The sequence below is a fragment of the Leucopleurus acutus genome (assembly GCF_964270905.1).
Source record: "Leucopleurus acutus genome assembly, chromosome: 2".
Classification (NCBI taxonomy): Eukaryota; Metazoa; Chordata; class Mammalia; order Artiodactyla; family Delphinidae; genus Leucopleurus; species Leucopleurus acutus.
The window spans coordinates 156,834,633-156,862,253 of NC_139143.1; the positions used below are offsets into that span (position 1 = coordinate 156,834,633).

The window sequence follows — 27,621 nt, forward strand, 5'->3', positions numbered from 1 at the left end:
AAAAACAGGGGCAAAGGATATGGCATGGAGGGGAGTACAATTTAAAATCCTGTGATCAGGGAAGAACTCACTAGACTAACAAAACAAAGACCTGGAAGGAATAAGCAATGTGGGTATATGATGCAAAGTATTCCCAACACAGGGAATAGTAAGTGAACATATGTTCAGTAAGGCCAGGATGGCAGTCACTATAGAAGGGACCATGGCCCACTGAGTTCCGTACCATCTGGTAGGAATTTTGAGATGGGATGTCCTGTAAAAAAAAATCTCATCTTGGGCTTCCCTGGTGGTGCAGTGATTGAGAGCCTGCCTGCCAATGCAGGGGACACGGGTTCGTGCCTCGGTCCAGGAAGATCCCACATGCCGTGGAGCGGCTGAGCCCGTGAGCCATGGCCGCTGGGCCTGCACATCCAGAGTCTGTGCTCCGCAACGGGAGAGGCCACGACAGTGAGAGGCCCGCGTACCGCAAAAAAAAAAAAAAAATCACATCTTTAAAAATGATCACTGATAGCTGGGATTGCAGTGGGGACAACAGAAGAGCAAGGAGGATGCAGAGATGTGACCAGAACAGTAGAGGTGGCGTTAAAGGTTGAAGCAACAAGATGTGGTGACATTAGATGTGGGAGTTATGACCCAAGGATGACCTTAAGATTTATGTTGTCATATGAAGACCACTATTTGCTGCAGTCAAATAATTGAGAAACTGTTTGAAAAGGGAAAGCTGAAGAACGTGATCAGTTTTGAACACGGTGACCTTTAGAGTCCGATTATGATATCCAAATGCAGGTGTCACGTAGGTCTGAGCTACTTAGAAAGATGGAGCTTAAACCATCTTTAAAAGTTGATGACAGACAATGTAGCTAAACTGAAGACAAGAGCTGACCCTTAGAGATTCAGCAGCCATCACTGGTAATATTACATAATTTTGAGTAATGAGAGGGGAAAGGATTAGGGTTCAAAGGAAAATTAACTTCAGAAAGACATCCAAAAGCTGACAGCATACAGATTATGTCAATGTGTATAACCTGTTTAACAATGCAGAAATCTGGAACACAATTTCAAGGTTTCTAGACCATCCATGAACCTGTAATAAACCCCTAAAACCAAGGTCTGCACACAGGGTCTCTAAGAGAACCTTACAGAAGCAGCATGGTTTCAGGTTCCAATCATGGTCCAGTCAACAGCCCAATACTGTTGGGGGCCCCGTGCTGGGATGCCTCCCTCATACAGTCTCTCCTCAGCCTGCATGCCACATCCCTGATGCCACTGAAACTCAGCCTTAGGGGTGAGAAATGTTCCTCCTGCTATAGAAAGGCACATAATAGGCCTGGGCAAACGGAGGCAGGCAAAGGGAGTTGGGGCACTCTACTGTGTGCCAAACAATCAAATATTCTCAGACACAGGGCATAGAACAATAAACACCTTTATAACATGAGCTAAGATAGGAAGGAAGAGGATTTATTTGCCTTTCCGGGCCTTGATTTTCCTCAGATAGAACTCCAGCTCCTTTCCCTCTAGCACATAGCCATCTGCTCGGCCACACTGGCCTGGTCTTGAGGCGATGCAAGCTGCAAGAGAGTATGTGGTCCTTAGCAAAATGACACTGTGGGCCTACCCACACTATGTATCCCCTTAGGAGTCCATGTTGGTCCAGGTATCCTGGGGGCAGGCATGAAGCCCACTGTCTCCTCAGATATACTTTATCATCACTTAAAGTCAGTAGCAGAACTGGACAAAGTTTTCATCACTAAGACAACCCCCTAAGCCTGGACACAGACTTCTCAGAATACTCCTGAAATTCAGAGGCAAAAACCAAGCTCAGGCCTATGGGCTCCTGCCCACTATTTTCCATTTCAGCTTCAAACTAATGGGATGACCAAATATTCTGATTTGTGCTTGTGTGATGTTACCAAACTCTCTAGCCCACAGAGGGCACACCGTATCTTGGGACCCTCCCCTTTGCCAAACGCAAAAGCCATCTCACCAAGAAGCTTGCCCTGCTGGAACTGCTCCTCTAGAAGACTGCTAATTTTGGCATTCTTTTTCCTTTCATCATATTTCTTCTGAATTTTCTTTGATCGTTTTTTGTTTAAAATCTCTTCCTCCTCAGGAGTCTGAATAAAGGAAACACACATGGGTTAGTGGGGCCTCCCCAAACCCTATCTCAGGGAAGGAATGTCATAGCCTTCAACACTGCATATCCCATGCCCCTGCCACCTTCCTCAGCACTAAAAGCTTTCATCTCTCCCTTTAGTAGCAGAACTGGACAGAGTTTTCATCACAAGAAGGCTGGAATCAGGGCGGCCTCCCCTCCCCCCACAGGACGTTGGTTCCCCAAACACGCACCAGCTTGGCCCCCTTCTTGCGGCCCAGGGGCAGTGCATAGTGGGACTCGTACCACTGTCGGTACGGTGTGCTGTCAATGAGCACGATGCAGTTCTTCACCAGGGTCTTGGTACGGACCAGTTCATTGTTAGATGCATTGTAGACAACATCAATGATCCTTGTCTTGCGTGTACAACCTGCTCACAGGAGAAATTCAGAATCAAGCCATGTGAACCTAAGGTTAACTGTCCCCCACCCGCACCCTAGCAGGGCCTAAGGAGATGGGAACTCTAAGCCTTTACAGAGCCGTAGGGCATAAGCTCATCTTCCACACCCCCATCTTTCCAGATGTGGCTGACACCCACACATACATGGTCTCTAGATTCAGCCCCAATCCCTGAAGCTACAGGAGTTAAGAGGCAGGACAGGATGGAGAGAAAGCTCCAGAACCTCAAGGTCTTTCAACAGGAGAAATTTCAGTATCTTGGTTCAGGCCATGGACTTCCTGCTAAAAGCACTTATTGAAGCTTAGAAAAGGTTTAAGTGCTGAGTTCCCACCCACGCCTGCAGGGCCTCACTCACACTCGGAGCCCCAGGAGAAGTTCCCCACGTCCAGCCTCAAGGCCCGGTACTTCTTGTTGCCTCCCCGCACACGGACTGTGTGTATGCGGCGGGGGCCAATCTAGAAAACACAAGGAGACAGGAAGCAGGTTATCAAGGAGAAGCTAGAGAGAAGGAAGGGAACCCGAGCTGGACGGAGGTAACAGTCAGTGTAACTATGACAAGTCCTAGCATTGGCAAGTGGCACACAGGTGACCAAGACGGCCACAACCACGCCTAAGGATACTTCTTCATCACTCTAGTTACCTCCAAGAAGAAAAACCTGATTCCAAACACTGAAAATTAAGTCTCCGTGCAACAAAAATTCCAGGTTTCTGACTATCACTGAAGAGCCCACTCGCTCCAGGCGCCCTGCAGGTACCACTAGGACACAGTAGCTGTCACCATGCAATCTCTCAGTATTTACCCAACACGCAAAGGCGAGGAGGCCGCCTAGTCCCTACAGCAAATCGCAGAGCCCCACAAAGATTCAGGCGGACCGCGGAAGGCAGGTGGGAGACCTCCCGGGCGGTGAGGCCCCGCACGCACCTTAGTGTTGGCAGCGGGGCGTCCCAGCTCATACTTCCGCTTCTTGTGGTAGGGCTTTCTCTTACCCCCGGTCTTGCGGCGCTTGTGCCAGTTGTCCCGAGAGATGCCTACGTGTGGAATTGGGGCGAGGGAGCCTGAGCCAGGGAGCCCGGGGCCGGGGCCCGCCAGCCCAACGCCCCGCGCCGGCGGCCGCACGCTCAGCTCTCCAAGGTTGGCTCCCCCATAGCGCAGTCGGGAGGTCACAGCATTTCCAAGTTGTCATCACGCGCGTGCGGCCCGACCCCTTCCCGTCCCGACCCTGGCAGCCATGATGGTGCCGCTCGCGGCCCCGGTCCGTGGGGCCCCCGGAGCGGCCCAGGCGGCCCAAGCCCGAGCATCACCCTCCTCGCGGAGGCTCGCTGCCCGGAGCCCGGGCGCCCGCGCTCCCGGCTGGGCTGCGAGGCAGGATGGCGCCGGATTGAACTCGTTCCCCAGCCGCGGCCCCAAAGCAGAAAACCACTCACCCATCGCTCGGCGCTGGCTGGAAAGAGAAAACGCAAAGCGTCACGGTTCCGTTTGTAAAACGTAGCCCCGCCTCTTGACGTATCTTCCGGGCGCCGCAGAGAGCGGCCTTGGGTCGGAGGGCGGGGCGCCGAGGTCTTGGACCTGAGAGGGTCGTGAGGGGGCTGCAGCCTGGCCGAGGGTCAGGCTGGGGTGCAGCAGAACCCGGCCCTGTGCGCGCCTCGCGGGGAGGTTGAGAGACCCAGGGCACAATTCGGGCGGGGCTTGCCTGGTTTTATTTACGCCTTATAAAGACCCGTTTTAGAAGCTACTGCTGTAGTCCTGGATGAGAGCTGTGAGTGCGTTGGAGAAGGGCGGAAGGCAGTAGAGGTGGAAACGAGAGGGGGACTTGGGTTTTGTTTCGAAGGGTTTGGTTTAGGGGGCGGGAGGTGTGTCAAGGATTCCGAATTCCTCACGTGACCAGTTGGATGACTATTGGTGCCACTTAGTGAGAATGGGTAGGCTGAGGTAGGAGCTGGTCTGGACGTGTGCATTTTGAGCTCTTGGTGACTCCCGCACGTGGGAATGACAGGCAGATGGATGGTCATGTCTGGTCCATCCACAGAGAAGGGATCTGGACAGAAGGTGTTACTTTGGGAATCGTTGGCATATAAATGGTAACCAAAGCTACCAGAATGAACGGAACCTAGGGAGAGCGCATAAAGCAAACTTTTCTTGTAAAGGGTAAGTTAATACTGTAGCCTTTGTCGGCTGTAGGGTCTGTGTCACCACTCAGTTTTTTTTTAAATTTATTTTTGGCTGTGTTGGGTCTCCCTTGCTGCACGCGGGCTTTAGTTGCGGTGAGCGGGGGCTACTCTTTGTTGTGGTGTGCTGGCTTCTCATTGCGGTAGCTTCTCTTGTTGCGGAGCACGGGCTGGCTCTAGAGCGCAGGCTCAGTAGTTGTGGCGCACGGGCTTAGTTGCTCCGCGGCATGTGGGATCTTCCTGGATCAGGGCTCAAACCCTTGTCCCCTGCATTGGCAAGCGGATTCTTAACCACTGTGCCACCAGGGAAGTCCCTGCGCCCGCTCTCTAAATAGCAACACTCCTTTTTCTCTACCCACTCAATACTAACATTGTTTTTACATGCTCATTATCTGTCTTTCCACTAAAATATAATAAGCATTAGAGTAGGAACTGTGTTGTTCACTACTGTATTTCCAACACCTAGAATAATGCCTGGCATTTAATAAGTACTCAATAAATATTTGAATGGTACTCAAATATTTGAGTAAATTATTGTTCTACTAACATTGTATTCAATGGGTTTTCCCAGTAGACTGAGGTCTTAAAAATTAGTGCACATATGTCATTCATCTCTCCATCCCCAGCCCCTTGGCACAAGAAAAAGAAAAGGGAATTGCATTGGACATAAAAAGGAGAAAGGGGGGACTTCCCTGGCGGTCCAGTGGTTAAGACTCTGTGCTTCCATTGAAGGGGGCAGGGTTTGATCCCTAGTCGGGGAGCTAAGATCCTGTATGCCACTTGGTGTGGCCAAAAAAACAAACCAAACCAAAAAAACCAAAAAAAACAAAAAGGAGGAGGTGGATTCAAGGGGCATTTGTTTGGTGATGGGATTTTGTGATAGACTGGATTAAGGGGATGAGAGAAGAGTGACATGAGGTTTCTTCCCTGGGAAAACACATTAATGGTGGGGTGACACCACCATTAATAGAGAACACAGGAGAGGCAGGTTTCTGGAAAGTTCAATCTTAGGATAAGTTTGAATTGCCTATGGGACATATAGGTGCTAATCTTTGTATTTAAAGTAGTTGGAAAGATGAGTCTGAAGCTTGGAAGAGAATGGGACTGATAATTCCCACCCCCACCCACCATGGTCTCACTCCTCTATCCACCTAACCCAGTGGTCCACCCCATCAGCTAGTCTGTTTCACATGAGCATTTTGTTGTTGTTACTGCAGAAAAAGCTATAATCAAAACCCAGTGCTATTTCATAATACGAACACTCAAAGTAGGAATAAAAGGAAATTTATTCAATATGGAAAAGAGTAGTTTACAAAGCCACAGCAAACATCTGGCTCAGTGTTAAAGACTGAAAGATTTACTCCTGAAATCAGGAAGAAGGCCAGGAAGCAGGCCTTCACCACAGTTATTCAACAGTGTACTGGAAGTTCTACCCAGAGTCTTGAGGAAAGAAATAAAAGACATCCATGTGTGAATGGAAAAATTAAAACTGTGTTTATTCACAGAACACAGATCACATCATCTTATAAAACTTCATCTTATAAAACTTCCTATAACAACAAAAAATTATTTGAGCTAGTCAACTAATTTAGCAGTTATAGGACAAAATATCAATTCACAAAAATCTGTCTTATATATATACACTAGCAATAAATAATCTGAAAAAGAATTTATGAAAACAATTCCACTTTAGGACTTACCTGGTGGCACAGTGGTTAAGAATCTGCCTGCCAATAAAGGGGACACAGTTTCGAGCCCTGGTCAGGGAAGATCCCACATACCACGGAGCAACTAAGCCTGTGCACCGCAACTACTGACCCTGCGCTCTAGAGCCCGCGAGCCACAACTACTGAAGCCCATGTGCCTAGAGCCTGTGCTCCGCAACAAGAGAAGTGACCGCAGTGAGAAGCCCGCGTACTGCAGGGAAGAGTAGCGCCTGCTCGCTGCAACTAGAGAAAGCCCGCGCGCAGCAACAAAGACCCAACACAGCCAAAAATAAATTAATTTAAAAAAAACAGAAAAAACAAAAAATTCCATTTAAAATAATGTCAACATTAATATTTAGGAATATAGTTAATCAAGTTATTAGACTTATTTTATGTATGTAAAGTTGTCTGTACGTTTGAAATTACTAGAAAGTAAATTACTTTTCAAAACACCATGCCAGAAAAGCAGAGAAAACATCAAACTTCCACATAAAGACAAAGCCTTACCCAGATCCAATTCACCCAAAGTCTATATGTAATTTAGAGGCACTGTGGAAAGTTATATTAGGAGCCACTTTCTTCCGCGTTGTGGATGACCTCAATGTGATAGAAACAGTGGGATTTTTGAATTCCAATTTTCCACAGCATTCCACCAAAAAACTGTCATAGTCTTGGCAAATCTCCCCCACAGCTACCAAGGCCTTCAGGTACTCACTGGTCTGGCAAGGGTGGATGTACTGCAGGAAACAGCCGGTCCTGGGGTCCCCCGTTCGAGGCAGTGGAATCTATAGCTACCTGGGGTGTTCAACAACCTCGACATCTTGCAGAAGTAGGTGGCATATTGCTCACATGGAGGGGCTGTAAATGAGCTGAGTATTTTTCTGGGTTGTAGCCGCCACTGTCATCTGCATCTGCAGATCATGAGACACTGTGGTCCGTACTTTGTCTTCTTTTAGCAGAGATGTAACCAAACACAAATTGCTGTGCCCAACGCACAGTGAAGTCAAACAATTCCAAAACGTTGGAGTTTGAAGCAGAGAAAGGTTTCTTGCAGGGCCGCGCAAGATGGAAGGCTCATGCCCCAAAACCCTGAACTCGAGCCTTTTTTTTTTTAATGTACTTGAAAGGTAAACTAATAAATGCATCTGAATCTCTGTTGGGGCAATATTCAAGATGGACTCTGGAGTTCTTGAAATCAGAGCAAGACAGTTCTCTGTGTCCCACACCATGCCCTCCAAGTCTCTACTCTTGCTTTAGCAGAAGTCAAATGGGCTCTATGATGCTGTGTGATCCTGGAGAGATCCTCTCTTCTGCTGTCCTCCTAGCCAGGCCATCACTCCGTGTGCTTTGAGACCATTAACATTAATTGTCTTATGGCTTTGTCCCTATTTTCATTAGTCACTTTAAAAAAATCGTCTCCCAGATTATACCTATCACCCATGCTCTAATCCTGACCTAGGTATTATATTATCGTTTTTAAACCCATCTCCCACCATTCTTCATTTTCTAAAAATCTTCTGTGTCCTGTGTTCATCAGAAAAATCCTGTATATCTTCACCCTCTTCTCTGAATGTTTCCTTTTACCATAAATCTGCTTCTTTCCGGATTTTCTCTCTTTTCTTGTCAGCCTTCTCAAGTGGAGGATGACGATGCTGTTCTCTAGATGGGAGACAGGTGTGCTCCATCGTCTTCATTGCCAGTTTCAGACCATTCTTACTCTATCCTCCCTAAAAACCAAACTTTGAATCTAAGACTACAACAGTCACTGCTCCTCTTTATTGAACTTACCTGTAAATTCTAGTTCTCACCAATTTGTGCCTGGAAGATTTTATGTCCTGACTCACTGTCTCTTCCTCTAATAATACCCTTGGCATTTTTTTTTGTGCCTATACATGAGCATCTTTACCTCCCTCAACCGTAGGCTTTCACCAGCTCCTCACCCTAAGTCCTTAAACCTGGGATTGGTCCAACCTCTTGTGCCTGACACCTGGGTTACAGAATGCTGCTGGTTAAAGGCACATATATCTGCAGACTACTGCCACTAGAAATTAAGAACAATAATTGGCATTAGGCCCTGGAGGATCTTTACAATGAAAGACTTACTTGGGGAGTTCCCTGGTGGCCTAGTGTTTAGGATTCTGGGCTTTCACTGCGTGGTCTGGGTTCAAACTCCAATTGGGGAACTGCCTGCGCAGCGTGGCCAAAAAAAAACTTACTTGAAGCATAAACTCTACTGGAGAAGACAAGATATTTAGACTGTAATAAATGCTATGAAGGAAATAATGTGCTGTCTTAGGGCAAACTTGAGTTAAGATGCTCTTAGATTGCTTCTCTGGGGTGACAAGATACCTGGGGTAAACTGAGACCTGAAAGAAAAAAGGAACATTTTGAAGAGCTGATGATTCCAGTCTGAAGGAACATCAAGCGTGAAAAGCCCTGAGAAGGGTGTGCACTTCTGGAATGGTGGAGTAAGGATCTTTGAAAAACCACTCCTCCAATAAAGCAACGAGAACACCGGCAAAAATCGTCAAAATCAACTTTTCCAGAACTCTGAAATTAACTAAAGACTTACAACAATCCAAGGAGCATTTATTCAAGAACAACAGCTAAAACTTTGTTCAGTGATCTTTATTGCTTTTAAATTTGCCCTAATCCCCTCCCCTTCTCCTAGCTCCACATTAGCTTTGAAAACCAGTAGCCTTCTGGCTAAGGTACTTGTGAAAAGCGGCAGCCTAACAGCAGGTGGAGGGGGCAGATGGGTCTGGAGCTCCCCAAAAACCCCATCCCCAAAGAACTATCACCATTTGACCTGTCTGGCAGCTGGCTGAAAAGCTCCATTCTTAGGGCTTGTCTTTATTTGATCTCACTCAAAGCTCACTCTGTGAACAGCCCTACCCCTGGTGTTTATAAGAAAAAAAAGTCGGGGGCAACACAACTGCCTGAGGCAGGGTTATGAGTTGGGGCTGACAAGAGGCTGATAAAAAATAATAATAAAAAATATTTTTTTAAAAAGGAGAAATAGGAGAATATGGGAGTTTTTAAAATTCCCACATTTTCCTGGGAATCTAGAAAATCTAGACGGTCATGTGTGTATGCAGGACTGAGTACATGCCCAGTAAAGACCTGCAAAGGCCCTAATATCGGTGATATATGGCTGACCTTGAAGCTCTGCACGAGCAGGAAGTGAAGGCTGTACAGCACGAGCAAGTGGAATTTATCTTAGGTTTTCAAGGTTGGTTTAACATCTGAAAATCAATCAATGTAATATACCTTATTAATAATAAAGGGGAAAAAACACATGATCAGCTCAAAACACAGAAAAAGCATTTGACAAAATCCAATATCCCTTCATGTTAAAAACACTCAACAAATTAGAGTGTTTAGAACAAATTAGAACTTCTTCACCTGATAAAGGAGCCACAGCTAACATCATAATTAATGATCAGGAACAAGACAAGGATATCCACTCTCACCACTTTTTTTTTCTTCGTCTTTATTGTTTTGGCTGTGTTGGGTTTTCCTTGCGGTGCGCGGGCTTCTCTCTAGTTGCAGTAGGTGGGCTTCTCTCTAGTTGTGGCATGCAGGTTTTCTCTCTCTAGTTGTGGTGCGCGGGCTCCAGGGTGCATGGGCTCTGTAGTTTGCGGCACGTGGGCTCTCTCGTTGAGGTGCGTGAGTTCAGTAGTTGTGGTGTGCGGGCTTAGTCGCCCAACCAGGGATCGAACCGGCATCCCCTGCACTGGAAGGTGGATTCTTTACCATTGGACCACCAGGGAAGTCCCTCTCACCGCTTCTATTCAAAATTACATTGGGTGTTTTATCCAGGGAAATTAGGCAAGAAACAGAGATAAAAGGCATCTTAATTAAAAAGGAAGAAGTCAGACTTTCTCTATTTACAGATGACATGATCCTATATAGAAAGAATCTCAAAAGAATCTACAAAAAAACTATTACGGTTAATAAATGAATTTAGCAAAGTTGCAAGGTACAATATCAACACACAATGGGGGCGGGGGGAGAGGAGATAAATTAGGAGTTTGGGATTAACATATACACACTACTGTACATAAGATAGATAAACAACAAGGACCTACTGTATAGCACAGGGAACTATATTCAATATCTTGTAATAATCTATAATGGAAAAGAATCTGAAAAAGAATATATACATATATATAACTGAATCACTGCTGTACACCTGAAACTAATACATTGTAAATTAACTGTATTTCAATTTTTAAAAAGAGGTTAAAAAAAAGATCAACATACAAAAATCAGTTGTGTTTCTATACACCAGCAATGAACAATCTGAAAAGGAACTTAAAAATAATTCCTTCTGCAATAGCATCCAAAAAAATAAAATACCTAGGAAATAAATTTAACCAAGGAGGTGAAAGAGTTGTACACTATAAAATATTGTTGAAAGAAATTAAAGACCTAAATAAATGGAAAGACATCTTGCGTTCATGGATTGGAAGACAATATTAGGATGGCAATACCACCCAGAGTGAATGTAATCCCTATCAAAATTCCATCAGCCTTTTTTGCAGAAATGGAAAAGCTGATCCTTAAATTCATATGGAATTGCCAGTGTTCCTGAATAGCCAAAACAATACTGAAAAAGAACCAACTTGGAGGACTCACACTTTCTGATTTCAAAACTTATGGGAGTTCCCTGGTGGCCTAGTGGTTGGGATTTCGGGCTTTCACAACCACGGCCCAGGTTCAATCCCTGGTCAGGGAACTGAGATCCCACAAGCCTCACGGCACAGCTGAAAAAAAAAAGGAAACCTTATTACAAACTACAGTAACCAACAGTGAAGTATTGGCATAAGGATAGACATATAGACCGAGGGAATAGCATTTAAAGTCTCAGAAATCAGCCCACTCATATATGTTCATTTTCTTTTTTAAAAATTTATTTTCATTATTTCTTCCAGTTTATTGAGATATAATTGATATATAGCACTGTATAAGCTTCAGTTGTACAGCATGATGATTTGATTTATATACTTATGAAGTGATTATCGCAATAAGTTTAATGAACATCATCTCATATAGATATAAGATAAATAGAAAAAATTTTTTTCCTGTGAGAACCCTTAGGATCGACTCCCATGTTAACTTTCATGTATAACATATGGCAGTATTAACTATATTTATCATGTTGTACATCACATCCCTAGCACTTATTTATCTTATAAATGGAAGTTTTTACTTTTCGACTGCCTTCATTCAATCCCCTCCTGCCTCTGCCATCAACTGACTTTCAACAAGGTTGCCAAGACAATTCAATGGGGGAAAGAATAGTCTTTACAATAAGTGATGCTGGAAAAACTGGATCTCCACATGCAAAAGAGTAAATTTGGACCCCTACCTCATAGCAGCTACAAAAATTAACTCAAAATGGATCAATGACCTAAATATAAGAACATAAAACTCTTAGAAGAAAACATTAGAGTAAATCTTCACAGCATTGGATTTGGCATGAGATTCTTAGATATGACACCAAAAGCACAAGCAACAACAAAAATGTAAGTTAGACTTCATCGAACTTAAAAGCTGTGGTGCTTCAAAGGATACCATCAAGAAAGTGAAAAGACAAATCACAGTATGAGGGAAAATATTTGCAAATTATACATTTGATAAGGGTCCAGTATCTAGAATATATAAAGAGCTCTTACAAGTCAACAATAAAGACAATCCAACTTAAAAAATGGGCAAAGGACTTGCATATACACAAGAGAATTGAAAACATATGCTCAGACAAAAACTTGTACATGAGTATTCATAGCACAAATGGTCTGTTCATAATGCCAAAAAGTGGAAACAACCCCCAAATTCATCAAGTGAAGGATAAACAAAAAGTATAGCCATGCAATTGGAATATTATTGGGCCATAAAAAGGAGTGAATTGATACATGCTACAACATGATTCTTTAAAACATATGCTAAGTGAAGAAGCCAAACACAAAAGACCACATATTATATGATCCCATTTATATGAAATGTCCAGAATAGGCAAATCCATAGTGAAGGAAAACTAGATTGGTTGTTTCCTGGGGCTGCGGGGAGAGATGAATGGGGGTGTGTATGTGGCTGCGTGAGGGTAATTTTTTTTTTTTTTTTAATTGAGGTATAGTTGACGTGCAACAGGATTTCTTTTTGGGTCATAAAAATGTTCTGGAATTAGGGATGATGGTTGCCCAATTAAATGAGTATACTAAAACCCACTAAATTGTATACTTTAAAAGAGTGAATTTCATACTGTGAATTACACTTCAATAAATGTAAAAATTACATTTTCATTATTTTAATTAATTAATTAATTAATTTATTTTTGTGGTACGCGGGCCTCTCACTGTTGTGGCCTCTCCCGCTGCGGAGCACAGGCTCCGGACCCGCAGGCCCAGCGGCCATGGCCCACGGGCCCAGCCGCTCCGCGGCACGTGGGATCTTCCCCGACCGGGGCACGAACCTGTGTCCCCTGCATCGGCAGGCAGACTCTCAATCACTGCGCCACCAGAGAAGCCCACATTTTCGTTATTTTTTAAAAAGCCCTGGCATATTCAAGAAATAAAGGCCAGTGTGGTTGGAGAACAGTGAGTGCCTAGAGAACCGTTCATTCATTCATTCAAAATATTTTGTGTGCTTGTCATATGTTCAGGATATTGTGGATACAGTATTAAAACAAATATCTTTGTTCTTATGTGCTTAAATAGCTAGTAATTATATAGCACTTATTAAGTGTGAGACATTGTACCTATTGCTTGGTGTGTGAACTCAGTTTTCTTTTCTTTTTTTTTGGGCCACACCGCACAGCTTGCAGGATCTTAATTCCCCAACCAGGGATCCAACCCAGGCCCCTGGCAGTGAGAGCGCAGAGTCCTAACCACTGGACCACCAGGGAATTCCAAAACTCAGTTTTCATAGTAATTCTATACTGTACAAGCATTATTCCCATTTCAGAGAGCACAGAGGTTAAACAACCCACTTAAGGTTCTGCAGTCACAGAGGTCGGATCCCACCCTGCACTATGGCTTGAGAAGCTGGGCTCTTAGCTTCCAAACCATTCTGCTCAAATTACATTCTCACGGGACCAATAGAGAGGAGCTGACCAGGTGGGGCCTAATAGGCCATGATAGGGCATTTAGAATTTATTCTTTGTGTTATTAAAGGGTTCCAAGCAGGGGAGAACCTACAAAGATTCTTCTGGCTGCTTGGGGAGAATGGGTCACTGGGAGTTAAGAATTCACAAAGGGGGGCAGTTAGGGAAGGTGGTCAGGTCTGGGATGGTGGCATTGGATCTTTGCAATTTAATATACTAAAACCCACTAAATTGTACACAAAATTGTGGGTATTGGTGGCCTTGTTTTACAGATGTGGGAGAAGTTAGGTATCTGGAAGCTTTTAAGGCCTCAAGAGTTAGTGCCATTTCTATCAAACTTCTGATTTAGCTGAATTTCTGAATCCAAGCCCTCTATTTGGTTATTTAATGGCACCTGAAACTCCTGTAATTTTCTCACCATGAGGTAGAGAATGCCCCTACTTTACAATGAAGTAACTGAGGCTGAGAGGGCTAGAACCTGGTCCATCTGACCCCACTCTTCTCTGGAGTTTCTGCAGTAGCCCACATGACCCATGCCCCACCGTGTCTCCCGGACTGAAGCCTTTCTGAAACACACATTTGGTTGTATGGCTCCCAGGCTAAAAACCTTTCAGTGGCACATTACCATTTAGATAATTCATGTTCTGTGACACGGGATCTGGAGTCTTCTAGTTCCCAAACCATACATGCCCTATTGTTTGGTTCCTCAGTCTACCTGGCAAACTTCTCATTTTTCAAGATCAAACGTGTTACCCATCAGATCCTTTCCTGTCTAGCAAGGCAAGTGCTTTCGTGTCAGTGTTGCCACAGAATCTTTTAACATGCCTTGAGCAGACTGTAAATGACAGAGCACCATCTCCTTTCTGCTTACGGCTCCTGTGCCCAGGACAGGGCCTACGACCTAGTCAGCATTGAACAAGGCAGAGGTTGGAGTCTTCACCATGTCACTGAAACTGCAGGTGTAGATTTGGTCTCCTGGGTAGAGTACAGAATCAGAACTACCCAGAGTTGCAGTAGGGTCCTAAGTCCCAGAAGGCTCATACACATCCCAAGCACTTCCCACATACCACTCAACAGGCTGATTTTTTTCTCTTTATTGTTAGACACAATGTATAAATACATAAAACAGAAAACAGCAGGGATCCTCTTGGGCCTCAAAAAACAGCAGGGAAGGAAGAGGTCCCGGCAACTTTTTTTCAAGTACAAAACATATTAGTGCCCCGACCAAGGGTATGGAAGGCAGGCCAGGGCCAGCAGAGCTGAACTAAAGGCTCCTTCCCTCTCCCAAGAGCCAGGACAACCCCAGGGAGCTCTCCACCAGCAGCCAGTCCACACAGGCAGAGTGCTGCCCAAGGGAAAACTCTACACCAGAGAGCTTTCCCCTCTTGGAGAGAAGGGCAGCACATAAGATAACTAAAAGCTCCCTCTTTCCATCCTTGTTCCCTTCATGGCTACAACTGAGGAAAAGGAAAGTCGTGTCCCATGCACTCTGACCCCTCCCCAGCTGCCCTGGGCCCAGATGCCCCCATACTTGGCATTTACCAAAGCTTGTCCCAGCTCAGCCCTTGACTAGACCCACCAGGTGCCCAGAGTTCGCTGAGGAGGGAAGGGAAGGGGAAAAGGCTGGGTGTGACACCAAACAGATCTTTATTTGCAGTCGTCAATGGGGCCGTTTCTTGCTGCTTATTTGTTTGCTGGCCTGCTCTTCTAGCTGCATGGCCAGGCGCAAGGCCTTGAGGACATCTGGAAGGAAAGGGTGGTGCACCCGGGGTTAGTGGGTCTCTCAGAGGCCTCATTCCCTCTGGCAGAGCTGCCATCACCCGCAGAAGCCCCATCCTCTGGCTGTACCCACCTTGCAGGGCTGAGAAGTGCTTGGTTTGCTGGGCCAGGGCACATTCTGCTTTATTCACAAAGGTCTCCAGGTCGTAGTCTGGCTGCTCAGCCATCTCGGAGAGCTCCAGCCAGCCTGGCCCTTCCTGCAACAACACAGCGCGAACCTTGTCAGGTCAATAATGACCAAACCAATCTAGCAAATCATTCCTAGGGCTCTACCATCTGCAATGCAGATGCCCACTCCTCCAGCCATGCCCCATACCCTGCCTCCTGATCCTCTCCCAGAAATTCTCAGCTTGAATTCATCCTCTTCCCCACCCCAAACTTGTGCATGTGCCTTATATCAAATGAATGTTATCATCTGTCTTGATGCTCAAGCATCAGCAAGAACTGAAATCTCAGCAAGAACTTCTTTCACCCTGCTTGTCCCCCAATCCTACTAATTCCACCCCCGAAATGGTTCTTAAATCTCATGCCCTAATTCCAATACCATGGCCATGGTCATAGTTGGTCTAGACACCAACATCTCTCTTGAACTCTAACAATCTTCTAACTGCTCTTAACTCCTAAGTGCCTCTACTCATGCTCGCCCCACATCCCAAAACCAGCCTCTATACTGTGGCCATAGTAAGGTACCTAAAGCTCTGATGTGACCATGTCACCACTCTGCTTTACTCTCTTCAAAGGCATCTACTGCCCTCATAACGAAGTCCAGGCCTTTAGCATCAGGTCCCAGCTGACCTGTCCACAGCCTTCATCTCCTTCCCTCATCTGCTCACACCTTTTGCTCTGGCCAGAGTGAACCTCTCATTATTCCTGAAAGTACCACGTCCTTTCAAACATTTGTACCCTGAGCGTGCCACGGAGGGAGGACATATGTAGGCATTTATCCTACATGTTCCCTCCTCAGTTCTAAGTGCCCCGAGCTCTCCCCTCTGCTCTGCACTCTGAAAGCCCCATTCTTAGGGACTCTCCCCCACTTGCTCTTCCACAGCAGGGATCACAGCAGTGGTAGCATCTACCACTTACTAAATGCTGACTACATGCTGGGGATGGCTGAGTGCTTTAAAAACATATCACTTAATCCTCAGATGTAACCATCTTGTCTTGCCCATTTTGGGGATGAAGAATCTGGGGGCCCAGTGAAACTCAATGACTTTCACAAGGAAATCAGCTTATAAATAGAAGAGTCACGATTGATCAAGTCTTATTTCGGGCCTGTTATCCATACTTCAGGTTTTTGGCCCTTGGTCTCAGCACAGGAGCTGGCATATAGAAAGTACTCACCAAACATTCACTGAACAAACAAGACAAGGTTACCCTCCAAACCCTCAGTCAGGAGCATGGGGTAGAGACACCAGCTCCAGCCAGAACGATGGAGGAAAGCCTATGTGTGCCAGGCTGGGGAAGGAGGTGCCGTAATCAGCTGCTCTAGAAGAGCAGCTGAAAAAATAAATGGAGAATTAAGAAATGCTGGTGTAGACGGCTGCCTCTTGCCACCCCAGCCAGAAGACCCGGGGAGGGGCAAAGCCCAGGTCACAGTCAAGGAATGGCGCTGAGCCCGTGCTAGGATGGATATCCAGTCTCTCCCAGCCCAGGGCTAGCCCTCCACCTGTATAATCTCTTTGAGCTCTTCCATGGCCCTCTCCTCCAGCTCCCTGATCTGAGTCATGGCTTCATTGAAGCTGGACATCTGGGAAGACAGTTCCTCCTCTTCCTTGGAGAACTAAGGGGGCAAAAGCAGAGACACAACAGTGTGGCCCAGTCCCCATCTCAGGAGGCCACGTTTCTGTCTTGCCTGGCCCACCCTGCCCCTTACATTGCCTGTGCTCAGGGCCCCGTCAGAGCTGGCTTCCATCTCTTCTGTTTCCATCTGAGTTGGCTGCTCCCCACTGGGCCCACTGTGGGGGCTCAGCTCCTTGACCCTGAGAAAAGAAGAAGGTCTCAGATCCCACAGCAGCCTCCTTGGCACTCACGAGTGTGCAGCACCACTCAGATTGCGAGACTTCGAGGAGATGGACTAGCAGCTTTGCTTTGGCCTAGGAGAAGTCCCTCACTCACACTGCTCCCCACCAAAGCCTGAGGGGATCGGAAAAAACCTTGTAGCATCATATATGAACTCCCAGGCCTCAGATTCAGCGAGTCACAGAAGAGGAGACAATGGGCACTGAGTCGCCAGAGCTTCCTCCCCGCTCTCATTGCTGTCATTCCCTCCCCCATCCTGCACCCCCTCCCCATCCTACCTGGTGTAGGTACTAGTACCTGTCTGCATATCTTAGTGTATTTAAAGTATATTCACAGGAGCTTATGCCTGGTGAGATCATGGCGATCTGCAAAAGAGGGAATGGGCACTTAAATGTCAAGGATCACAGGGTAAGGGTGCTCTTGGAGAGGCTGCCAGTAGGAGTTCTTTAGGCTGCTAATACCCACGTGGAATTGGGGGCAGAACCCATTAAGCAACCACTCTGTGCCAGGCAACTTGCCCCATGAGCCCTGCAAACTAAGGTGCCTTAAAAATTAGTCCCTGGGGACTTCCCTGGTGGCGCAGTGGTTAAGAATCCGCCTGCCAATGCAGGGGACATGGGTTTGAGCCCTGGTCCGGGAAGATCCCACATACCGCGGAGCAACTAAGCCCGTGCACCCCAACTACTGAGCCTGCGCTCTAGAGCCTGCGAGCCACAACTACTGAAGCCCGCATGCCTAGAGCCCGTGCTCTGCAACAAGAGAAGCCACTGCAATGAGAAGCCCGCGCACCACAACGAAGAGTAGCCCCCGCTCACTGCAACTAGAGAAAGCCTGTGCACAGCAACAAAGACCCAACGCGGCCACACACACACACAAAAAAAATCACTCACAGTTGTGGCCCTCTATTTCCTAGGCTGGGAGCCAATGACCCCTGAGGGAAGCCACAGAAGAGACGAGGACTGCCTCTCCTGCTTCCCCAAAGGTCCTCCTTCTGAATTCTCCAGCCCCCTTTTCATCAGGTAAGGGAGGAATGACCTTCCCCTAAACAAGAGCTGCACGGACATACAATAAAGGGAGAAGACCCTTTCCTCCCCTCTTGGGTAGGCAAAGAGGAGCCTGGTGTCCAAAAGCAGGGGGTGAAGCCCAGTCAAGTTAGAGCCTAGAAACCCAGGTGGCCAAGAGCACCAAGCCTCTTGCCCAGGGACAGGAGTGCACCACCTCCAAAGGGACCCTACTCACCATGCAGGTCCTTGAGTTCTCCCCGATAAAGGAGTCCCTTAGCACCTGTGTCAGCTTGCTCTCGCGGAACGGGGTGTGAGCTTTGTTCTGTCCCAGGGCCCTGATGCACTCCTGGGGCACAGCAGGGGAAGCTGAGGTCCCCTCCCTCCTCTTGAGATGCCCACTCTCTCCCTCCCTCCCCCAGCAGCCCTCCAGGCCAACCCCTTCCCCTCCAGCTGCGCTCCACTACCTTCAGAGCCAGGAGACTCTTGTTGATTTCTGCGCCCTCCATGCGGGTCTGCCGGTCAGCACTGGAAGTGTCTGCACCTCGCTCGTTCCCTGCCAGATCCACCAAAGAGAACTTGCCATGCACTCTCCCTTTGGCTCGAAGAAGAATCTGGAAACAGGCGTGGGAGCGGGAAGAGCTGGAGTTGGCAAATGTCTGCCCAGAGGTCCTGTGGCAAAGGAGGACAAAGAAGGACTATGAGCTCCCAGGGTCACCAGCCACCATGGCACCCCAAGTTCCAAAGCAGTCAGTTCTCCGGTAGCAGAGGGACACAGGTCAGGACTCTAAGATGTCTTGTGTCATCCTGTCCCACTTCTGTCCTGCCCCCCCTCCAGCTCTGGACCTAGTGGCTTACGCTTGCAGTCAAAGTACTGGATTCTGTGTGAGGGCCGTGGCCAGACCCCAGGGCCCATAGGACATGGGGAAGAATGAGTTGCCTCTGCTGAAGGGCACACAGGGAAGGAGGGGCTGTCATGAACCACTTGCTGCAACTCAAGGGCCCTGGGGTGGGCAGCCCTCTCCCTGGGCCTCCATAAGCTGCCCAGCATCCACTGCACCACGCCTAGGGCCCTGGTAGTGCACTTCCCTACCTCTATACAGGAAGGGAGCTGTGGCCCCATCACTTCCAGCCTAGAGCACATCCAGAGCTCCTGTCTCCCACCACAGAGGGAGGGAACAGCAAGGAGAAACCCAGAGAAGCCAGGAAGCATGCCTTTGGGTAAAAGCCGGGGAATAAAGCCTGCCTTGGTCAGATTCAAGATACTTTGACTTGACCCTGATAAGTCTCGTCCTGGGTCATCGGCCCCATTGAGACCACTTAAGGCAGAGGCCTTCAGAGCCTGCACCAAGCCAGGGAAAGCGGCGCTCCGTGGAAATAGCAAAGGACTCAGCGCTAGTCTGTTACCTGACCTGGCATTAGAAGGTGGCCCCTTCCCCTGGCCGGAACTCTGACCTGCAGGCACTGCCTATGTCGATCATCTTGATGACGTCATCAGCACAGCTCACCACGTGCTCCTGCAGCCCCACCACCTGCACCTGCTGCTTGCCATCCTCTAGCACACGCAGCTTGGCCTTCTTGTTGAGCAGGTCGAACAGCTGTGTCAGGCAGGGGAACAAGGCCAAGGCCATCAGGCGCCGGGCACCCCCACTGACTCCTCCCTCCTTCAGGGCCGGTCCCAGCTTAGACAAGGGCTGGCAGCAGGAAAGGCAGGAGAGGCTGAGCTGGGTTATGCCAGACTAGCAGCGGACAGTCCACTTGGGAGCTGAACCAGACTGCCTCAGTTTGATGCGACCCTGCTACTTTACTAGCTATGTGAACCTGGACAAGTACTTAACCACCTAGCCTCGTTTCTCATCTGTACAATAGTGACAGTGACAGTAATACTTCCTAGTAGGATTGTGGTGATGAGCTGAGACAAGTAAAGTGCTTAGAATAGTGCTTAGCACCTAGTAACATCTTAATAAGCAACCCTAGCTATTATTATTATCTAGACCCCACTTGGGGAAGATGACTCTGCAAAAGCATAGAGGTAGAAAGATACATAGACATCTATAGAGAGAACACGAGTGTGAGAATGGGGAAGAAGAGAGTTATGAGGGAGGTGTGTGGAGGGAGGACAGGGCACACACAAGCAAACCTCCCATCTGAGAGGTGGCCCTGAGGCATATTCCTGCCATACTTGTTGAGCGTGGGTACCATCCCACCATTGGATGAAAGCTCCCACACGTTTGGGCGAAGTGGCCCAGAGGCTTGACAACCCACAGGTTGTTTGGCTTCTACAATTTCTAGCCAACCTCAAGGTTTCTGAAACTTCAGGGGCCCCAACAGCATAAACAAAGGGCTCCCTGCCAGCTACCTTCCCATTATAGATCTCGAAGAATGTCACATAGACTTCCAGGCCCAGGTTCCGGTATCGGGGCTGATTCTTCAGGAGGAAGACGTCCCGGGCTGTGGGAAGAGAGGCTGGATTAAGTAAGCAACCTGCCCTTCTGTGCCCAACCCCACTGTGGCAGAACACACTACTTACAGGCCATCGCATAGATCCCTTTCGATGCGTTCTGGGCTTTCCCACAGAGGTCTCCACCCATCGTCTGCAAAGGGAGGGGGCAGAAGACCGTGGTAAAGGGCCCTTGGCCTAGGCCAGGGCACTACTGGCTCCACCACCACAGTGGGCCACACCAAAGCTGGGAGGGGAGGCTGGACCTACTAAGGCCCCTCCTTGAACCTCGCACAGCAAAGGCATCTGGAGATGGGGCATCTGCACTGAGGGGATTTTCTGCAACAAACTCATTGTCCTCCTTTTCAGAGACCCAGAATTCCACTGTGGGTAGGCTTGCTCTCTGCCAGGCCTGAATACTTACATGAGTCTTACCACTTCCTGTCTGGCCGTATGCAAAACAGGTTGCTTTTCCCCCTTCAAAGATTGTCTGTACGAGTGGCCTTGCTGTGAACCTAGGAGAAAGGATGGGGAAGAGTGTACATCTCTCCTCAAATGTGCTCCCTGGGACATGGAGCACAAAGCAGGACTCCTGGAGGCCTCCTTCCAAGCATGAGCACACCTCTCACACAAAGTGGTCCCACCTGACCCCATCCCCACTTATAAATTTGAAATTCTCCTAGCCACCTGGGGAGAGCTAGACCGACCTGCCAGGAGCAGGCTGATGGTCCACACTCTAACTGAGCACCTCCTCTACCCTGGAGACACAAGGTGAAAGCTTGAGCTTCGCAGCCGACTTCCAGCATAAGATATGCTACAAAGATCAAAGAAACCATCTAAAGTAGGAACCTAAATTATTTTAGGCTTTGTGGGCCTAAAATAGGTCTCTTCCATATATATACATACATACATACATAAATATACATATATATTTAATGATTCTTTAAAAACACAAAATCCATTCTTAATTTGAGAGCCATATAAGAAGGGATTGCAAGCCAAATTTGGTCCATGGACTATAGTTTATCAACCTCTGGTCTAGAGCAGTGCTGTCCAATAGTAGCCACTGCCACACATGGCTATTGAGCACTGGAAATGTGGCTAGTGTAACTGAAGAACTGAATTTTTTTTGGCCACACCGCATGGCTTGCGGGATCTTAGTTCCCCAACCAGGGATCGAACCCAAGCCCCCTGCAGTGGAAGCACAGATTCTTAACCAGTGGAGTGCCAGGGAAGTTCCTGAAGAACTGAATTTTTAACTTTATTTAAACAGTCGCATGAGGCTAGTGGGTGCTGTATTGGACAGAGTAGTTCCAGAGTTTGCTGAGTCTGCTAAGCCCAGTGGAAAATGGGTGGCTGCACAGGACATAGGAAGAACCCCTAGGGCTTGCCCAGCCCAGCTTCAAAGAGTGCAATGGGTAATACCTCACTTCTGTCCACTCAAGCGCGGGCCACTAAAGCTGAAAAACGGGATGGGACAGCCCCAACAGGGCCTTCCAGGTGCTGGGAGCCAGAGCCAGCTCTGTGTCATGGCCCATCCAAAGAAAACACAAGAGGAAGCCAGGAAGGGCTTCAGGGTCAGCATGTCTGTGAGTGTGAGTGTTACCACAATGTCCCTCATTGGAAAGAGTAAAGTGTCAGGGGGAAGGAGGAGAAACAAAGAGGCAAGGGACTAACCTGTAGACGACTTCATTTGAAGCTGTTTCATCAAATGCGAAGTCAAAGCAGAATGCTTGGTTCTCCAGGTACTTTGTTAAATCCACTTTTAACTTGGGCTCATGTACCAAGAGGACACTCTTGCTAGGAACGGAAATCACATCAATTTCTTTCTTGGCCAATTCTGCAGAAGGACAGTATTTCAGGGGATGCTCCCTGGACACGGGGGAACCCACAGTCAGTCCAAAGCCTCATTCTGACTGAATAGGGCTTACCTTGTTTATTCAGCGGTCGTTTCCTAACACAAACACATATCCTGTGCTCTTCAATCTTCGAGGATGAGAAAAGACAACCAAGAGCAAAAGGTCAGAGCAATACTGAAAGAAACTTGTCCACAACCCGTCCAGTTCTAATCCCAAGTTTGGCTCAGGCAAGGGCCAAGATCTAACACTGGAACCCACTATGCCCGTAGTTACTCTGGAGCGTAAGAAGGTAGCTCTGAATTTTCTTCCCAGTTTCCTCACTCTGCTGCCTATAGGAGGGTTCAGCATACTTTCATGATTAGTAGTAAGAATCTAGCCAACCTACTGAAGCAGGGAGGATGGGGGTGTGGGAGTTGATAAAGATCAGACTCTCCCATCTAGGCCTCACTAGCTCCAGCCCACCAAAGGGTATTAAAAAACCCCTTGAGGGTGAGTGAAGATTCCTGCACGCTCTCATTCCCTTAAGAGATGATTCTGTCTCTCACCTGTACGCCTACTCGGGAAAAGAATCTGAAAAGGAATCGTGTGTGTGTGTGTGTGTGTGTGTGTGTGTGTGTGTGTGTGTGTGTGTGTGTGTGTGTGTGTGTGTGTGTGTATTTACATATATATGTAGAGAGAGAGAGACTCAATCACTGTGCTGTACACCTGAAACCAACACAATGTTGAAATCAACTATGTTTAAACAAAAAAAATTGTACACCTACTCAGGAAGGAGAGGTAGAAACCCTTTGGGATTACTTACAGGATCAGTCACAGTAAGTGGATGACATTCCAAAGTAGCCCGAAATTCTTTAATCATCCGGGAAAATTCCCAGTTTGGAAAGCTGTTGTCATACTCCTGTTTGGGATAGGAGTGAAGAAAGACTGACTGCCAAGATGTTAAGTGCTCTCAGGCCTCAGTGCTAGGAACAGCAACAACAGCTCTTCATATGCACACAGCCCTGCAGGGCTGACAGCCCCCACACGATCTCACTGCCCCCAACTCTGGCTCTGGGCAGAGAACCCAGGAACAAAGTCTTGGGAACAAAGATTGGCAGGGGGCCTAGGCATGCACCAACCACTCTAGGAACTGGGGCAAGAGCCACTGTCCCACATCTTAGGAGATCAGCAGGCTGGGATTCCCCTGTGCTATTAACCCAACTAAAGGGAAATAATCCAAACTGGAACTCCACTGTGGCACCCCTGCATACATGCAACTAGGAAGTCGGGGGAGGCAGGCAACTGTGCCCAGCAGCCCACTGGACACCGAACTGTGTGATGGGCGTGCCCATTGGACAATCAGCAGCAAACATTCCTCATCTGAGGGCCTTCAGAAGAATATCTGAATTATGTGTTCTCTGAATCCTGATGAGAAACTAGTTAAACTTCTTGGATATCAGAACTGGAGCCTCAGAAATGCTGGGGCCAAACTGTTATCTCTGTTGCAGACAAGATTTCAGTTAAGGATGCCTGTCCAAAAACCTTTGCCCTTGCTTCCCAAGAAAGGTACCTGAGCTCGTTTTATTCTCATTTCAGAGTTCTGGGCTCTTTTCTCTTCTCGCTTGTTCTTCATTTTTTCCATTTCCTTCACAATACAAGATTTCCTCCGAACTACGGGGAGAAAAAAAAAGGAAGCCCTTTCTTTTACCTGTCTAGGCCAGCCTGTTCTTCTCTAGCTGTTGTGTTGAATCCTGGGCCTTTCCCAGGACTAGGCCTTCTCTAGACCCTTGCTCTTATGTCACCATATGCATGGAGAGGAAGCAACAGCTATGACTCTTGGGATGGCCAAGCCCACAAGAGACTTGCTAATGTGGGCACTCCAGGTCTAACCCAAGCTCTCTCTACGCCTCTGTGGCATCTCAAAAATCAGAAGAGGTGAGATCATCCCTGCTTGGTCTTGGTGGGCACTCTGGGCTGTTCTTCGGGTGTTGGCCAAGACTTTAGCTGTGATAGCACCTCAACTACATCAGAGGGCTCCTGCCACCTGGCAGTGACAGGGTCACCTCTTGTGAAAGATTGATTCCGTGGCCACAGGGAAACACGACCCCATGTGACAAACATGGTTTGAATTCAGGTGCCAAGGCAAGCCAGGTGTGGGACAGGCTGTAACTACCTATCCTGCACTAGGAGCAGGGCAGCAGACAGCTCAGCGTGTCTACCTGAGTTCACAGGGTTTGCAGAAGAGCTGCCTTGGACGGAGGAATGGACTTGCTCTTCCACCTCCTCGCTGACCATCGTCAATGGTATCTCAGCCACTGCAGGGCAGGAGGGCCTAGGGGGGCCGGCTGTGGGGGAACAAGAGTCATTGGAGAAGCAGGCAGGCATACGGCAGCCATGCTCATCTGAGCCCTAGCGGGTCATAGGCCAGGAGGAAGGCTACCGACTGCCAGCTCAGCAAGGGCTCAGGCTCCTACTGTGTGAGCAAAGCTCAGGCTTTTTCCTGCATCTCGGCCCACACCTTGAACCCAACAAGTCCCTCCACAGGGGCTGGCTCCTGGGGTCAAGAAATCTTAAAGCGGGTGGTCGGGACAAAAAAAAAAATCTTAAAGAGTGTGTGAGTAGCTCAGTGTGGGCTTCACCATGAAGGGAAAAGCCTTTAAAGGCCTGAACTCTTCAGGCTTGACCAAGCATGGGTTCTCAGGCCAGGCCAGGCCAGGCCTTTCTACTCATTTAGGAGAAATTTCTGACTTCAGAACCCAGGTGGTTAACAGGAGCAAGGACTGAAACCCAGGAATAATGGGAAACTGAGCAACAACCAACCATATATTTTTAAAAATAAATTTATTTATTTTTATTTTATTTATTTTATTTTTGGCCGTTGGGTCTTCGTTGCTGCGTGCAGGCTTTTCTCTGGTTGCGGCGAGCAGGGATTACTCTTCTTTGCGGTGTGCGAGCTTCTCATTGCGGTGGCTTCTCTTGTTGTGGAGCACAGGCTCTAGGCGCGCAGGCTTCAGTAGTTGTGGCTCACGGGCTTAGTTGCTCCGCGGCATGTGGGGTCTTCCAGGGCCAGGGATCAAACCCGTGTCCCCTGCATTGGCAGGTGGATTCTTAACCACTGCGCCACCAGGGAAGCCCCAACCAACCATGTTGATTCAACCCAGAAAGGTACAACCCATGGTGACTCACTACTTCCCATACCTGGTCGTGACCCTTTTGTTTGCCTTCACTTTATTAGAGCTGAATTTGATACACATTAAATGTAATGATTACAAAAATCACCTACTTTATTCACTAATAACTAGTAAAGTTGACAATTAAAAATGTTTGGGACTACCCTCTACCCTGCTGGTGCAGTGGTTAAGAATCCGCCTGCCAATGCAGGCGACACGGGTTCAATCCCTGGTCAGGAAGATCCCACATGTTGCGGAGCAACTAAAGCCCGTGCACCACAACTACTGAGCCTGCGCTCTAGAGCCTGTGAGCCACAACTACTGAAGCCCGCGAGCCACAACTACTGAGCCTGCGAGCCACAACTACTGAAGCCAGCGCTCCTAGAGCCCGTGCTCCAAAACAAGAGAAGCCACCACAATGAGAAGCTTGCGCACCGCAACGAAGAGTAACCCCCACTTGCTGCAACTAGAGAAAGCCTGCGTGCAGCAACAGACCCAGTGCAGCCAAAAATAAAAGAAGAAGTTTTAAAAACTCCATTTATATAAAGTCAAAAAAAAGAGAAAAAGTTAATTTATGCGATCTGAAGTCAGGACGCAGGTACCCTTGGGGGCTTAGGAACTGGGAGGGGGCCTGAGGGGGACTTTTGGGGGTGCTGGTAATGCTCTGTTTGATCTGGGTGTCAGTTACATGAGTGTGTTCACTTTGTGAACTATGTAGTCAACGATAGGTTTAGTCTTCTGTATATATATTATGTTTAAATAAAGTTTAAAAAGTAAAGTGAGATGATTTCCAGATAAGGAGCAGTGGGGCAGGAGCAGAACAATACAAAAGCCAGAGAGTGTAGGAAGCCTAGGGTGCTCTAGAGCAGGTTCAGGGCGGCGTGTGACGGCCGCTCCAGGGCCCCAGACGGGGAGAACAGATTCACTACTCACCGGGAACTGAAAACTGCTTGCGGGAATTTGCAGACGCAGGCAGTTCCACCTCCATATCATTCTCCTGAGTGGTGATGCGAACCTCTGGGACAGTGGACATGCGAGTGGAGCGGCCTCGGAGACCTGAAGGACCGAGGGCGGAAGCCGATCAGTGCAGCATGATCAGGAGAGCCAACAGGCATAATAGAGGGGCCGTCGGGGGTAACCCTCCAAGATTCTATACAGGAAAGGAGCCCACCAACTCCCCACTCCTTCCACCCAAGGAAAGGAAAAATTAGAAAGGCCAAGTACTAGTGACCCCAAAACTAATTTGTTACGTTCTGCAATCTGAGAGCTCCTGAGGGCTCCCACAGAGCATCTGTCTTGAGTAAATGGAGGGACCTACAGACAATCTGAAATCATTTCTGGAGACATAGACCTAATCCCTGAAAAAAAGCATTCTTAACCTTAGCAACAGCACCTACCATTCTACAATCTTCCCATACCGCGAAACATCATGAGGTAAGTATCAGTATTCCCAACTAATGGAAGATGACATTAAGGCACAGAAAAATTAAGCAACTTGCCCAATGCCACTCAACTAGTAAGCGTCAGAACCAGGATGTGAACCCAAGACTGCCAGATTCCAGTCTGGGCTTTTTCCACTGCTCCAAGGTATTTTACAGAGCCAGGCCTGGGCCACATCTTTAGAAACCAGGGGATCAGCTACATGAATTTTCTGGAATCTTAAAAGAATGCTTAACTGAGAGAAACAATTGAGTTATACTTTAATTCTTGCCAATTTCTACCCATCTATATAGTTTCTCTCCATAAGAAAGAAATAATGCACCTATAAATAAAACAAGTAGTGAATTTGGAAATAAAACACTTGTGTCATATAAGTAAATATCAACTTGTACTGAATTTGAGTTT

The 27,621-nt window shown here is 47.6% G+C and overlaps 2 protein-coding genes across 2 annotated transcripts; both read right to left on the reverse strand.

The window, feature by feature from the left end:
- Positions 1–1,407: 1,407 nt before the first annotated feature.
- RPS8 (ribosomal protein S8) lies at positions 1,408–4,037 on the reverse strand. The gene is made up of 6 exons (XM_082862117.1): positions 3,978–4,037; positions 3,475–3,581; positions 2,908–3,007; positions 2,347–2,522; positions 1,985–2,114; positions 1,408–1,568 (listed from the first exon to the last, which is right to left on the reverse strand). Exons 1-6 carry the CDS (start codon positions 3,979–3,981, stop codon positions 1,459–1,461), a joined length of 627 nt encoding a protein of 208 aa, XP_082718243.1. The 5' UTR covers positions 3,982–4,037; the 3' UTR covers positions 1,408–1,458.
- Positions 4,038–15,189: 11,152 nt separating this feature from the next.
- KIF2C (kinesin family member 2C) lies at positions 15,190–26,824 on the reverse strand (the record flags this gene model as incomplete). The annotated part of the gene is made up of 17 exons (XM_082832980.1): positions 26,710–26,824; positions 24,826–24,951; positions 24,177–24,277; positions 23,430–23,525; positions 22,700–22,754; positions 22,446–22,608; positions 21,193–21,283; positions 20,859–20,922; positions 20,688–20,779; positions 19,784–19,926; positions 18,796–19,000; positions 18,567–18,677; positions 17,625–17,692; positions 17,182–17,287; positions 16,975–17,088; positions 15,382–15,505; positions 15,190–15,272 (listed from the first exon to the last, which is right to left on the reverse strand). The coding sequence occupies exons 1-17, from the start codon at positions 26,807–26,809 to the stop codon at positions 15,190–15,192; spliced, it is 1,842 nt and encodes a 613-aa protein (XP_082689106.1). The 5' UTR covers positions 26,810–26,824.
- Positions 26,825–27,621: the final 797 nt, after the last annotated feature.